General features: G+C 36.5%; 1 protein-coding gene across 5 annotated transcripts in view; it reads left to right on the forward strand.

Moving 5' to 3' along the window:
- The window catches only part of LOC130706599 (low-density lipoprotein receptor-related protein 12-like), a 171,143-nt gene extending 156,634 nt beyond the window's left edge, over nucleotides 1-14,509 (forward strand). For 4 of the 5 annotated variants that reach the window (XM_057539259.1, XM_057539260.1, XM_057539257.1 and 1 more), the window contains 3 exons: nucleotides 5,421-6,525; nucleotides 7,802-7,934; nucleotides 12,709-14,509. In XM_057539259.1, the coding sequence (XP_057395242.1) occupies nucleotides 5,421-6,525; nucleotides 7,802-7,934; nucleotides 12,709-13,575 (2,105 nt within the window). In that variant the 3' untranslated portion in view covers nucleotides 13,576-14,509. Of the gene's footprint in view, nucleotides 1-2,833; nucleotides 3,160-3,374; nucleotides 3,578-5,420; nucleotides 6,526-7,801; nucleotides 7,935-12,708 lie in introns of those variants that run through there. The other variant, XM_057539256.1, reaches the window with a different exon arrangement.
- Nucleotides 14,510-15,812: the final 1,303 nt, after the last annotated feature.

The following is a 15,812-nucleotide window of genomic DNA, read 5'->3' on the forward strand; positions in this document are numbered from 1 at the left end:
TTTGCAAATATGTTCCTATAAAAGGGTTTCATCTTCAAGAAATTCATGGAAAAGACTCTGACAAGTACAGGTTTCTGGTAACTGACTGTACTGCTGAACTGAATGAATAAGCATTTTCAGAACTCTAATGAAAAACTGATGAACTCATAAAAGTGCTAACAAAAGATCAAGATGAAAAAAAAATTAATTACATGGGACTGAGTGAACTGATGAGGATGAGTATAATTTTTGTGACTTTCTGTCTGAATTAAAAAAAAAAAAAAATCCCACAAGGACTCAGAGGCAAAGAATATACAAATCAATTTTCACTGCAAAGCAAAGGAGCTGTTACAGTGGAGGATTACTGGACTGAATGTCAATATTATGACATAGTATGAGTGTGTTTCATGTTTGGTAATTGCAATCATTGTTGCTTTTGTTGTGGTCATCCATGTACAATGCTTGGTGTCAGTCTATTTATCTCTTGTAAAAATAAAATACAGTGTGTGTGTGTGAAAAAAAAGTATATTAAAGGACACTTTGATTACTTCCATATTTTGTCTGTTGTAAATAATGCTGCAATGAAAATTGGGGTGCATATATGTTTTCTAATTAGTGTTTTTTTCTTCCAGTAAATACCTAGGAGTGGAATTGCTGGATCATATGGTAGTTCTATTTTTCATTTTTTGAGGAATCTCCGTAGTGTTTTCCATAGTGGCTACACCAGTTTACGTCTCCACCAACAGTGCACAAAGGTTCCCTTTTCTCCACATCCTTGCCAACATGGCTTTGATAGTAACCATTCTGACAGATGTGAGGTGATATCTCATTGTGGTTTTGAGTTGTATTTCCCTGATGATTAGCAATGTTGAGCATCTTTTCATGTGCCTATTGGCATCTGTGTGTCTTCTTTGGAAAAATGTGTGTTCAGATCCTCTGTGCATATTTTAATTGGGATGTTTGTTTTTTTTGATATTGAGTTGTATGAGTTCTTTGTATACTTTGGATTATTAACCCCTTATTGGACATAACATTTGTAAATATCTTCTCCCATTCAGCACAGCCACTATGGAAAGCAGTACGCAGGTTCCTCAAAAAATTAAAAATAGAATTACCAGACGATCCAGCAGTTCCACTCTTCATATCCAAAGAAAATGAAAAAAGAAATTTGAAAAGGTATATGCATCCCAGTGTTCATAGCAGCATTACTTATAGTAGCCAAGACATGGAAGCAACCTAAGTATCCATCAACAGATAAGTGGATAAAGAAGATGTGATATAATGGAATATTTCTCAGCTATAAAAAAAGAGTGAAATTTTGCCATTTGCAACAACATGGATGGCCCTACAGGGTATTACGCTTCGTGAAATAAGTAAGACAGAGAAAGACAAATACTGTATGTTTTCAGTTTATATGGAATCTGAAAAATAAAACACATTAACGAATATAACAAAACAGAAACAGACTCACAGATACAGAGATCAAGGAGAGGGACAAGATAGGTGAGGGGTATTAAGAGGTACAGACTACTATGTATAAAATAAATAAATAAGTTACAAGGATGTAATATGCAGCACAGGGGAATATAGCCAATATGCAATAATAACTTTATATGGTGTATAAGCTGTAAAAACATCGAATCAGTGTGTTGTACACCTGAAACTAATATACTATTGTAAGTCAACTATACTTAAAAAAAAAAAAAAAAAACTTCTCAGTAAAAGATACCATTAAGAAAGACTGACAGCACCAACTATTGGAGAGAATGAGGGTTTGAGTGGATCTACATATATCTAGCATAACATACATGCCCCAAATAGATACACGTTTATACTATATAAAGAGCTCTTAAATAAGAACAAATTGTAAGGTACGAAGGATATAACAAGGTGATTCACAGAAAAAGAAATAGAAATAGCTAATAAACATAGGAAAAAGTGTTTCAATTTCAGTAAATAAGGAAATGCAAACTAGAACAATGATAAATCTCTTTTATCCACCTAACTGGCAACAAATCTTTAGAAATAAAATGTTGCATTTTGCCAGAGTTGTGGGGTATAAGGTGCTTTTTCATAGCACTTGGTGGAATTGTGAGTTGGTATAAACATTTTTCTCAGTGTTGCTATCAAATTTAAAGTGGAATTGTGTCTTTTGACCTAGCAATTCTACTTCTAGAAAAATTTGTCCTAGAGAAATACTTGCTTATGTGTGTGTGGAGAGAACATGTATAAGGATTCCAGCATTGTTCATAATAGTGAAAAACTGGAAGCAGTCAAATTGTTATAGTTACTCAGAATATTTAAAGTATTTGTTTATTTATTTATTTATGACTGTGTTGGGTCTTCATTTCTGCGCGAGGGCTTTCTCTAGTTGTGGCAAGCGGGGGCCACTCTTCATCACGGTGCGTGGGCCTCTCACTATCGTGGCCTCTCTTGTTGCGGAGCACAGGCTCCAGACGCGCAGGCTCAGTAATTGTGGCTCACGGGCCTAGTTGCTCCGCAGCATGTGGGATCCTCCCAGACCAGGGCTCGAACCCGTGTCCCCTGCATTGGCAGGCAGATTCTCAACCACTGCACCACCAGGGAAGCCCCCAGAATATTTAAAGAGGAAATATCCTGGTACAATAATCCTTGGATAATTAACTTTATCATCACTTGGCTTAAGGCAGGAATCTCACTTTTCGGTGAGACATGTTAGTAGAAAATGCTATTTTGTTTTTTCTTTTCTCATAGCACTGGCTAATTTTGTATGTGCTTCTTATTTGACTTTTCTGCCGTTTATTCATGCCCATATTTTATGAACTACAAGATAACGTTTGGTTATAAATCATTTATGTAGAAAAGTATTCCCAAACTCAGGGACTTTTCACTGAAGAAGTTTTTTGTTTGTTCATTTTTAACTTTTTTACTTGGATCAGGTTTGCTATTTGCTCTCCTGAAAATGTAAGCTGTAAACTCATTAAGCAAGCAGATGAACCAGTCTAATCTAGAGAAGGCAGACTTCCTCTATGTCTTTGAGTTCATCGAATTATGGAGTGGTTCAAACAGAGAACAATTTAGGGTGCTAAGAATTAGAAGTGGTCCTTCCTAAACACACACAGGGAGAAGAAAAAGAAACATCGTGCCAACTGTCTCCTGTTTTTTAGCGTTTTTTTGGAATTTCGTGTTACTTATGAAGAGGTATTGTTCTGGAATCTGGGAAAGAGATGTAAATGTTAGGAACACAGAAGCAGTATTATTATTTGCTGATGATATAGTCGTGGGCCTAGAAGAGCTAGGATAATCAGTGTATATATGGAGGCTTATAATAAAGTCCTCAGTTACTTTGTATTATTAATGAAATTTTTTTTCCAAAATTTCCTTTTCAGTAGCCTTTTCTGACTTTTTATTTGTAGTTTTCAGGATTTTGATATTCAAGGGTCCAGAAGATGCAGTTTGGACTGGTTGACGATAGAAACATACAAGAATATTGAAAGTTACAGAGCCTGTGGTTCTACAATCCCACCACCATATATTTCTTCACAAGACCACGTCTGGATCAGGTTCCATTCCGATGACAGTATCTCTAGGAAGGGTTTCAGACTGGCATACTTTTCAGGTGTGTTTTTAAATAAGAAGAAAGATATGGAACAGAATTCTATAGTATTTACTGCTCAGTCACTTTGGGACTCGCCTTCTAAACAATGTCCATTTAATTGTGACTCAATCCTCAAGGCAGCTGAGATTGAGGAATTAGAAGCTAAAGGTTCAGGTGCCATAGATCCGGGTCTCCAAAAGGCATTTTGTATAATCCTAATAAAATGATTAATTTTACAAATTAAGGTCAGTTTTCTTTCTTTTTTTTTTTTTAATTTTTTAATAAATTTATTTATTTATTTATTTATTTTTGGCTGTGTTGGGTCTTCATTTCTGTGCGAGGGCTCTCCCTAGTCGCGGCGAGCGGGGGCCACTCTTCATCGCGGTGCGCAGGTCTCTCACCATCGTGGCCTCTCTTGTTGCGGAGCACAGGCTCCAGATGCGCAGGCTCAGCAATTGTGGCTCACGGGCCCAGTTGCTCCGTGGCATGTGGGATCTTCCCAGACCAGGGCTCGAACCCGTGTCCCCTGCATTGACAGGCGGACCCTCAACCACTGCACCACCAGGGAAGCCCCAGTTTTCTTTTTAAATATTTTGAATACGTTTATTTTAAAAGGAACTTTTTCCCCTCAAGTGTTTACCAGTATCCTGCAAGTTACTTCAGAATGTATTTTTGTGTGTGCATTACCCTTGTCTTTACACCTTCAAAGAAAAGACAATCAATTTCACTTTCGTAGTTTGTAGTATCAGAAGTCTTCTTATGCTAATTCTTAAACTTTATCCAAACAGAGTGAGCAGATCATATAAATATGAAGAACTCAGAGCATTAGAGTTATGTAAATTTTTGCTGAAAATCATTTTACATTTTCTGAAATTACATGGTCTCCTTTAGCAACATATGCTGCTTTTTCTCTTTTTTATTAAAAGCACAGTCTTTGTAATATTTACTTAGGTGCTGAAGCACATTTTCTGTCACCTATTTGCCAGTAAATAAAAGTTGTTAATGGAGAGGTAAGCATTGGCCGACATCATCAGTGTGGACTGTAGGAATCTAATGTTTGGTTTTCCTTCCCTACCTCATTATTGTTATATATTTAAGGTAGTCCACTAAGATAATCAGAATTCTATAAACATTTCAATTCTTTTCTCTCTTCTTCCCCCTACTGTTTTGTTGAGTAAATTTATACCTTTAGCTCAGATTCATAAAATATTTTGCAGTTGTATTAAAACAATAGAAATTATAAAATGGAAGTACCATGTTGTGGTTACATGAAATGTTAGAAATAGAATAAAGTTAACTTATGATAATCTTAGCAAAAATTTGAGTCTAAATAATGGGCTTGCAAAATATGCTATGATACACAAAGCAAAATATTGTGTGTATGTGTGTGTGTATATATATATATATATATATATAATATATATATGAACAACTCAAAAAGAATATTAAAACTGGATTTGAAAAGGTGATTATTATAGAGGAGTTTTTCTTCATTGCAAAATGTTTATACAATAGAGTATTTGAAATTCTTAGGCAATACATCCTACTAACTTATATATCTTACATCACTTTACTAAATGTTCTGCAGTAAAATAGCTTCTGCAAAAACAGGATTGGTCTTTTCTCTTTAGATCAGCTGTAGAGATCTTCATGGAACAAATCATAAGTGTTTAATAAATTGTTGAGTAATCAGTAAGCCAATATTAATTTGTCATTAGAGTTTAACCTCTTTTTGATCAAGCCCAACTATCATTTGGGCTAATCAACATTTATGATAAAAATGCCACTTGCTGTTACATACCCCTTAAAGAGTATGTTTTTTCCTCCTTATCTCTCCATCTCCCTCCTCCCAATGTCCTCCCAGGGAAATCTGAGGAACCAAACTGTGCTTGTGACCAGTTTCGTTGTGGTAATGGAAAGTGTATACCAGCAGCCTGGAAATGCAATAACATGGACGAATGTGGAGATAGTTCTGATGAAGAGATCTGTGCCAAAGAAGTGAATCCTCCAACATCGGCCGCTTTCCAACCCTGTGCTTACAACCAGTTCCAGTGTCTATCTCGGTTTACCAAAGTTTACACTTGCCTCCCCGAATCTTTACAATGTGATGGGAACATTGACTGCCTTGACCTTGGAGACGAGATAGACTGTGATGTGCCAACTTGTGGGCAGTGGTTAAAATATTTTTATGGTACTTTTAATTCTCCCAATTATCCAGACTTTTATCCTCCTGGAAGCAATTGCACCTGGTTAATAGACACTGGTGATCATCGCAAAGTCATCTTACGCTTCACTGACTTTAAACTGGATGGTACTGGTTATGGTGATGATGTCAAAATATACGATGGATTAGAGGAGAATCCACACAAGCTTTTGCGTGTGTTAACTGCTTTTGATTCTCATGCGCCTCTCACTGTCGTGTCTTCTTCTGGACAGATAAGGGTACATTTCTGTGCCGATAAAGTCAACGCTGCCAGGGGATTTAATGCTACTTACCAAGTAGACGGCTTCTGTTTGCCATGGGAAATACCCTGCGGAGGGAACTGGGGGTGTTATACGGGGCAGCAGCGCTGTGATGGGTATTGGCATTGCCCAAACGGAAGGGATGAAATCAATTGTACCATGTGCCAAAAGGAAGAGTTCCCATGTTCCCGGAACGGCGTCTGTTACCCTCGTTCTGATCGCTGCAACTACCAGAATCATTGCCCAAATGGCTCCGATGAAAAAAACTGCTTTTTTTGCCAGCCAGGAAATTTTCATTGTAAAAACAATCGTTGCGTGTTTGAAAGCTGGGTGTGTGACTCTCAGGACGACTGTGGCGATGGCAGCGACGAGGAGAATTGCCCGGTAATCGTGCCTACCCGAGTCATAACTGCAGCCGTCATAGGCAGCCTTATCTGTGGCCTGTTACTGGTCATTGCCTTGGGATGTACTTGTAAGCTTTATTCTCTGAGAATGTTTGAACGAAGGTCAGTATCAAGACAAAACTATAGTGCTTATGCTCTCTACAGTAAAAGCGTGGCCCAAATATTTACAACACATTTTTTTAAATGAGATTAGCAATATATTTTTGTTATATTGTTGAGAAATAAATACTTCTTATGATTTATAAAATGACTATGAAAAGCCTATGACTCAAAAACCTAATAAGAACATTAAAAAACAAATAAATACTAAGAGTTATGAGGTGAGAAAAGCCAATCAGTATTTATCAGTTCCTGTTTTCAGGTTAATCTGTCTTACAGGAATTTTGCAAGCTGTAATTCTCGGTGGTTGCTCTTTAACCTCGGTTTTTATAAATATTAATTCAACAATTCCAGATATTTGAGAACCTTCTGTGTTGAAAGCATTATACAGGTGAATAGAGAAATGCGTAGGAGTAATCTCATGGGCAGTTTACAGTTAGAAGGAAGGAACTGTTGGGTAGAATTAGATGACAAAAAATATAAATGTTGTAAGAGCTATAAAATAAAGTGGTATAAAAGTCGAAGATCTCAGTTAAGAAGTGGTTCAGCGTTAAAGGGTGGCCTTCAGGGAGAGCTGTCTTTTGTGTGGTAGAGGAGAGACTGGACCTGGGAGAAGCTGATGGCAGAGGGGCCTTCTAGAAAGCTCCTGTGGAGACCATGACCGTCAGTCCCAGGAGAATTACAAATGATAGATACAACAAAGAAGTCACATACCAGACAGCTAAGAATAGATGCACAGTATCACAATAACCAAGTGCATCTTATCTTTGGTTCAGTATAAATGGCCAGAAAATGTTTTACTACATTGCAACATAAGAGTACAATGAAGACCAGAGGTCTTGAGTTTAAGAACAAGTTATTCCAGAAAGGGTTTTGGTGACTCATTTCACTCTTTTCCTTATCTGAAAAGTAAATGTGTTGGACTTGATGAATAAAGTGTCTTCTAAGAATTTTCAAATACTTTCACCTCAAGTCTCAAGCCCCTATGTTCTTAGGGGTTTAAAGATCTAGTACTTTTATCTTTTACAGGGATATCTAATTTATTAAAACTTAGTGATCCAGACCCCTAGTGTAAAACCGCATGAGACTAAACTGTCTGCTTCATCTTTGTGTTCTCAGTGTAGGGTAGTATAGATACTCATCAAATGTTGGCTAAGTAAGCTTTACAAATGAACAAGTATATTAAAATTCAGATTGTTTTAATTGTTGATAATTTAAAAATTACTGTTTTGGCTTGCCTTTTTTTAAAATCCTTTTCATCCCCCTGTTTCTCTCAAAGATCATTTGAAACACAGTTGTCCAGAGTGGAAGCAGAATTGTTAAGAAGAGAAGCTCCTCCCTCTTATGGACAATTGATTGCTCAGGGTTTAATTCCACCAGTTGAAGATTTTCCTGTTTGTCCACCTAATCAGGTATGTTGCAACTTATTATTTCTCTTTCTGTACCTCTTAAAATGAAATCTATACTTGTATATAATGGTAAAGTATCCTTGACTGTGTCAGAATTTTTGCAGTCAAGTTAAGAATTAAATATATGGGGCTTCCCTGGTGGCGCAGTGGTTGGGAGTCTGCCTGCTAATGCGGGGGACGCGGGTTCGAGCCCTGGTCTGGGAGGATCCCACGTGCCGCGGAGCGGCTGGGCCCGTGGGCCACAATTACTGAGCCTGCGCGTCTGGAGCTGTGCTCCGCAGCAGGAGGGGCCGCGATGGTGAGAGGCCCGCGCACCGTGATGAGGAGTGGCCCCCGCTTGCCACAACTAGAGAAGGCCCTAGCACAGAAACGAAGACCCAACATAGCAATCAATCAATCAATCAATTAATCAATAAAAAAATAAATCTTTAAAAAAAAAAAAAAAAAAAGAAAAAAAAAAAAAAAGAATTAAATATATGGAGGATTTGAAATTATACAGTTGACCCCTGAACAACGAGGGGGCTAGGGACACCCACCCTCCGTGCAGGTGAAAATTCACATGTAACTTTCTAGTCAGACCTCTGTGTCTGGGGCTCAACATCCATAAATTCAACCAACCATGTATCATGTAGTACTATAGTATTTGCTATTGAAAAAAATCCACATATAAGTGGACCCGTGCTTTTCAAGCCCATGTTGTTCAAGGGTCAACTCTAATTGTTTCATTGTATTTTAACACATTCAGAAGTCTACTTTTCATTCTTTACTTCTGATTTGGTTAGGTGATTCTTAAGCATTTTACTGTTTAGGATAATTTAGTGGGTTAAAATTCAAAAGTAAAGTTTGACAGCTTATTTTCTACTTGAACTATTTCAAAGATTTACAAAGAAATACTAAAGTTGATATGCTTAGTAATAGATTAGTAACATGCTAGATTAAAATAAAAGTTGTTGAAATTAAGTTAACATTTCTACCTGACTTGAGAGAAAACTTCTTCACAGCTGGATTTTACAGTGCTTAAAAATTCATATCATTTTCTTTAAATAGTAACTCATTCTTTATTAATGTTTCTGAATTCTTTAAATTTTTGTGAGTGATTTTTTACTTCGGGTGTACATTAAAGTGATCCAGTTATACATATATATATATATATTCTTTTTCAGATTCTTTTCCATAATAGATTATTATAAGATATCAAATATAGTTCCCTGCAATTTCTTTTTTAATTTCTTTTTCAATGCTTACAATTGTGCCCAGGGTTCTTAAGGGCATTAAGGTTTCTACATTTAAAATGTAAATTCATCCAGAATCATTTCTAAAAGTTGTTCCCAGTATCAGAATTAAGAAAAATTGATGAACATTGTTTTCCCAGTAATTTAATTCTGTTCAAAATGAAAGACCGTTTCCTTTTTGTTAAATAGGTTTCCAATTACAGTGGGTCATCTTATTTGAGTCTTTTAGGAAATCTTTGTGAGAATTTGATGTAATTTGCTAAGTAAGAAATTCAGAACTTCCACTGGTTGGAATTTTGTGTGCAACATAGGAAAAACCTACATTGTGGCTTTTATATATTGTTGTCCCTGCCATGGGGAAGGGTTCTTTTTAGGTAGGAATTCAGAGGATGGTTAATTCCATCCACCCACTCCACCATGTATCACCGCACCCCTATATCCTGAGGCTACCTTCAAGAGGTTAGTCAACTGTGAAGTTAGAGGGGGCACAGTCCACACAAGACAGCCCTTACTTCTAAAACCAATTTTAAGTTCCGGGGCTCCCAAACCATCCTCAGGTTTGATAATTCACTAGAAGGACTGAGAACTCATTGAAAGCTGTTTTACTTAATAGTATAAGCTGGTGTAACTATTATTGCTGGGAAAGGATCCAGATTAAATCAGCCAAAGGAAGAGACACGTAGGACAGGGTTCAGGAGGGTACCAAACACGACCCTTCCAATTGTCTTTTCCCCATAAAGTCAGGACAGTGTTATTCTCTCGACACAGGTGTGTGACAGTATGCACGAAACATTGCCAACTAGGGGAGCTCACCCAAACTCGGTGTCCAGGGTTTTTACTGGAGCTCCATCACATAGGCATGATTAATTGCACACGTGGCTGATCCCAGTCTCTAGCCTCTCCAGAGGTTGACTGATTCTGCTGACTCAACTCTCCCACGCTACATCACATTGGTGTGGCTCAGAGCCTCCACCGAAAACGCGGTGCTACTCTCTGGCTGGCCCAAGTCTCCATGCAATGACACTCCTGTCAAAGCTGACACTCCAAGGTCTGAGGTCTCATCCCAGAAGTAAAGGGCAAAGGTCAGACCTCACTTTGGGTAAGGTTTCAATTCTTTACTACCTACTACAGCATTTTTGTAGGGTTATAATTTACCCTTGTGAGGGAATTCTGCTTCAACAAAGTTTTAAAATAAAATATGTTTGCAAATGGTAAACTAGATTTTATTCAGTTAATGAGATTACACTCTTATGTTTGAAACTTTTGGTAATAAATTATCAAATTTCCTTATTTGTTTTTAAAAAGAAAAATAATCTTCTGATTACCAACTCATTCAAAATAGCGATCCTTTCTGAAGAATCCTTTTCTTCTGCTTCATAAATGGAAGAAGTATATAAAATTATTCCTAAAACAATCATGAGATCCCCTTGTAGAATCTAATGTTAAATTGGCAATCATTTAATTAAACAGACTTTGAAGCCAGTAGAGAGCTTCATCTCACTGACAGATTATACTGTTAAAGTTGGCTTTGAAGTGTGCTGAAGGCATTGTGGGTGGCAGCTGCATAAAAGTGGAGGATATCTGAAGAGCCTTGTATTCATTGCTGGATTTAATGACAGTGCTCACACAAAGCCTTAGAATGTGAATGCCAAATGAGGAGGACCAACTCTATGGAGTTCATAGGGATGTGAGCCACTTTTTTTTTTTGTTTCAGTTAGTTTATAGTTACATTCCCAATTGGTGAAAACTCTTACTTATTTATATAGTAAATTTTATGTGCTGATATTCAGATTTCTTATTGGCAATCTGTTATTTACTAAGGCTAGACTATGAAATATTCCTGTGATAGTAGCTTCTTAGCTTTCTGTGAATTATATTCCAGGGATTATGTTCAAAGGGTGTATATGGAAATCACAAATCTATATGGAAAACCTGAGGCTAGCTGTACGGTATCAGCTTGGATTTACTTCAATACCAGTCACAAACAGAGATGGAAAACATATGTTATCACATCTTCTTATTCTCTTCCCTTCCTTTTTTCTGTGGGGGGATAGGCAAGAGCCATTCATTTTGGCGGAGGGAAACTGTATCACCTTTTGAAAGGGAGTATATCAATTCACCATTGTTTCTTGGAAATACTGTATTTTAAATACTAAATGCCAGATTGATGAAAGCTGTGTTTGTTCCAAGTTTGATTACTCCTTTTTGTAACCACTAGCTGGAGCTTAAAGACTGTTTTTGTAAATACTGTAGTTTTTTTTTTTTTTTAATTCCGATATTCATTCATCTAGAAAAAAGAAAATCTAGATGATTTTTCTTTCAGTTGGGCAATATGGTCACCTCCCATATGCACTAATTAAAAATCACCAATTTTCAAAGAATAAGGTTATAATTTATGTTTAACATGAAGCTGTAGAAAATAAGACATAAATCTTTTTTTTTTAAAGACTTTTTTTTAAAGGAATTCCTTTATTTTTATTATTTATTTATTTATTTATTCATTTTTGGCTGTGTTCGGTCTTCGTTTCTGTGCAAGGGCTTTCTCTAGCTGCGGCAAGCGGGGGCCACTCTTCATCGCGGTGCGCGGGCCTCTCACTATCGCGGCCTCTCTTGTTGCGGAGCACAAGCTCCAGATGCGCAGGCTCAGTAGTTGTGGCTCACGGGCCCAGTTGCTCCTTGGCATGTGGGATCTTCCCAGACCAGGGCTCGAGCCCGTGTCCCCTGCATTAGCAGGCAGATTCTCAACCACTGCGCCACCAGGGAAGCCCAAGACTTAAATCTTTAAGATTGAGAAGGAACCCAAATGTCTCAGATACCATTGAATAGGGCTATAAACAAGTTAATTTCTTTGGCTTTTTGTTTCCTGTGCTGCATTACAAATACAGTAATTCCTTTGTTTATGACAATATAAATAAATTTGTATTTATTTATAATAAATATTTATGGATATTTATTTATGGATATCCTCAATTTATGGATATCCTCAATATCCACTCATTCAACAAATCCTTGAGAACCAACTGTGAGATATAATTTTTACAGGTTTTGGAAGGTTTCATCCTTGTAAATCAAGTCTAACTTGTGCTGTGTTAAAACAAAAAAAACAAACAGCCTAGTTTTCACACTCCTTTAGGTCATTTAGAGAATTATTGTAGAGATTCTTCTATCTTCGTAGCTAAAGAAGTATCAAATACTTTTATTTTCCATCTTTGGTGCATTTCTAGGATTGGATTACTATGTGAAGTTTTGAAATAAAATTGCTGTTGTAATTGGCATTAAACATCATTTTAAAGTTCATATATAAAATGAAGTATCGAGAAAATCTTAAACACAGTGAACAGTGGTTCAAGTTATAGGTTAGATTCTGGAGTGAGGTGAACCTGTATCGATGAGAGAATTTAATTCATCCTCCATAGACCGTAAAATGAGTAATAGAACTTTCATCCACAACACATGCTGAATAGAAGGGTGTTTTCCATCTTAATACCTCGTTGTTAGCTGTTTTAAGATCTTTTCTTTCTTTCTTTCTTTGTTTTTTTCCGCAGGCTTCTGTTTTGGAAAACCTGAGGCTAGCTGTACGGTCTCAGCCTGGATTTACTTCAATCAGACTTCCTATGGCAGGCAGATCGAGCAACATCTGGAATCGTATTTTTAATTTCGCAAGATCACGCCATTCAGGGTCATTGGCTCTGGTCTCAGCAGATGGGGATGAGGTTGCCCCTAGTCAGAGTACCAACAGAGAACCTGAAAGAAATCATACTCACAGAAGTTTGTTTTCTGTGGAATCTGACGACACAGACACAGAAAATGAGAGAAGAGATACGGTAGGAGCATCTGGCGGGGTTGCAGCTCCTTTGCCTCAAAAAATCCCTGCCACAACAGCGGTAGAAGCAACAGTGGGAGCAAGTGGAAGTTCCTCCACTCAGAATACCCGAGGTGGTCACACAGAAACCGGACGGGATGTGACAAGTGCGGAACCCCCAAGTGTGAGTCCGGCGCGTCACCAGCTCACAAGTGCGCTAAGTCGTATGACTCAGGGGCTACGTTGGGTACGTTTTACATTAGGGCAATCACGCTCCGTAAGTCAGAACCAGAGCCCTTTGAGACAACTTGATAATGGGGTAAATGGAAGAGAAGAAGATGATGATGTCGAAATGCTGATTCCAGTTTCTGAAGGAGCTTCAGACTTTGACGCGAATGACTGTTCCAGACCTCTTCTTGATCTTGCCTCCGATCAAGGGCAAAGGTTCAGACAACCATATAGTGCAGCAGACCCTGGAGTAAGACCAAGTAATCGCGATGGCCCCTGTGAGCGCTGCGGTATTGTCCACACTGCCCAGATACCAGACTCTTGCTTAGAAGCAATGCTGAAAAATGAAACGGGTGATGATGAAGCTTTGTTACTTTGTTAGGTACAAGAATCCCGTCAGGGAGATTGGATACAAGTTGGAGCAATATCCATTCATTGTTTTGGAACTTTACAATTAAACTAGTTTTAATTTAAAAAGAAAAAAGATGCAGGGTGATTTCTTACTATCATATGTTAGCCTGCATGCTTAAATTAAACACCTGTAACTCTATAAACTTTAGAGTTTACTATTTTAGCAGCTAAAAATGCATTATGTATTCAGATTGTTCAATAATGTTCTTCCATTTGTTTCTAATTGTTTTCATCCTGGTACTATAGTTCGCAGTAGAGATATGGCTGCAGAAACTCATTTGACTGTCAGTTTCTATCTATCCTATGTTAAAACGTTTCTTTGTTCAAAATAATACCTTCTTTTAATTGAACCCTTTATGCTTTTGCCAATACATCTTGTAACTTAATATACTAGATGTTAAGGTTGTTAATATAAAAAGAGAAAAAGTCCTTATTCTCACCTGTTTTTATTTGTATAACATCTGTCTAAACATTATTAGATTTCATAATATGAGCTTGTCAAAGGGAAAAAAACTGTCTAAAATTTTTTCTCATGTTTAACATGCAGTGATGTGAAATTTAGATAGAGTTAGATAAATTAATGGCAAAAACAAAACTCTTTTATAAATTTTCTAATGTTGACTTTAATACTCTAATATGGTACAAACCAAATGGTAAAAAGCCCAAATCATTTCTTTTTTTATCTCTATTTAAGGACAGAATTAAGCGGATGAAGATATTCTACTATGCATTAAATCTTGAACTTTATAAAATATGTACAAAAATTGTACAAGATAAGTTCCAACTGGTAATGTCTTTCCCTGATACAGGGTTATGCTTGTATTGGACCCTAGGGATTTGCACTAAAATCATATCAAGGTCTCAGATGAGTTTCGTGCAGAAGCACTATGACTTTAAATACTATTATTTGCTATCATAATGACTATATATTTCCATAGCTTATGGGGGGGGGGGCGTGAGGGGGCATTTTTATTACAACTTGAGGTTGCTTTGCTAGTTTCATATTTATTTGTTGTATTTAAAAACTGCTTTATAGTAAGACAGTGATTTTTTCAATATATTTGATTCATAAGGGGAGGATCATGCTACATGTTGAAAAGCAAATTAAGAAATCATTCAGATCACCTCCCTTTTTTAAGTAAAATGAATTGCAAAACCCCGCATATTTTTTTATTGTCAATTCCCATTTATTTATTCTTTAGCTGTCTGTTTTAGTAGCTTAATGTTTGAGTATGAAAAATGTATTTGTGTATGATTATTGCTATTTATTAAATTTTAAATACTTTGCTGAATGTCATTTTAAAGCATGTTTGAGGTCTTGTGTATTTGTCGTGTTATGCTGTCAGGAAGAACTGACTGAAATGTTTTAATATGTATCAAAAATTAAAATGACTTCTTTTTTTTGTATTGCCTTGAGGTACTTTTTAAATCAAAGTTTCTATTTATTTTTGTTCATTTGGTGCATATACAATTTCAGGCCATGAAATATGCAGTGTGTCTAGAAGAAAAATTAAAGAGGGGATGTCTTTCTTAACTCCCTTATAGTAAAGTAGTAGCTTACACCAGTTCTCAAGGGTAAAAAAATCCCTAAGGACCTGGACATTATTTTGCCTTTAATTGATGTGTCTTATAAGAGTCAGTAACTATATCAGTTCTCTTTTTATATTATTTTCAGATACATTTTAGACCCCTATACAATATTTTACTGGCAGAATTTGGGTTACCAAATTAACCTTGTTTAGGTCCTACTAATTATATACTATTATGTATAGGTTTTTTGTTTTTGTTTTCTGACATATATTTTAATTTCTTTGTTTAATTAACTAATACATCTTCTTGATTCAAACAGTAAAAAAATTAAGTCTCTCTCCTATCCCTGACAGGCATCTTCTAGTTCCCTTTCAAAGAAATAGGTACCAAGACCAAATTCTTGTATACCCTCCAGAAATACCATATAGATACATAAATGTATCTATATGTATAAATGCTATATGATGGAATACAAATTGTAACATACTATGCATTCTTTTTCTGCACCTTTTTTCAAGGGAAAAAGTGTATCTGCTACTGGTTGAATGTTAAAAGTACAGTTGGGTATTTCTGTTATTTGACTTTTCACATTTAAAAATTTGATCTATCCTGAATTTAAGGCTCCAGTTTTTCTTCCTAGGTAACTACCTAGTTACTGCAAGGCTGTTTATTAAATCT

This window comes from Balaenoptera acutorostrata (genome assembly GCF_949987535.1).
Source record: "Balaenoptera acutorostrata chromosome 6 unlocalized genomic scaffold, mBalAcu1.1 SUPER_6_unloc_3, whole genome shotgun sequence".
Lineage (NCBI taxonomy): Eukaryota > Metazoa > Chordata > Mammalia > Artiodactyla > Balaenopteridae > Balaenoptera > Balaenoptera acutorostrata.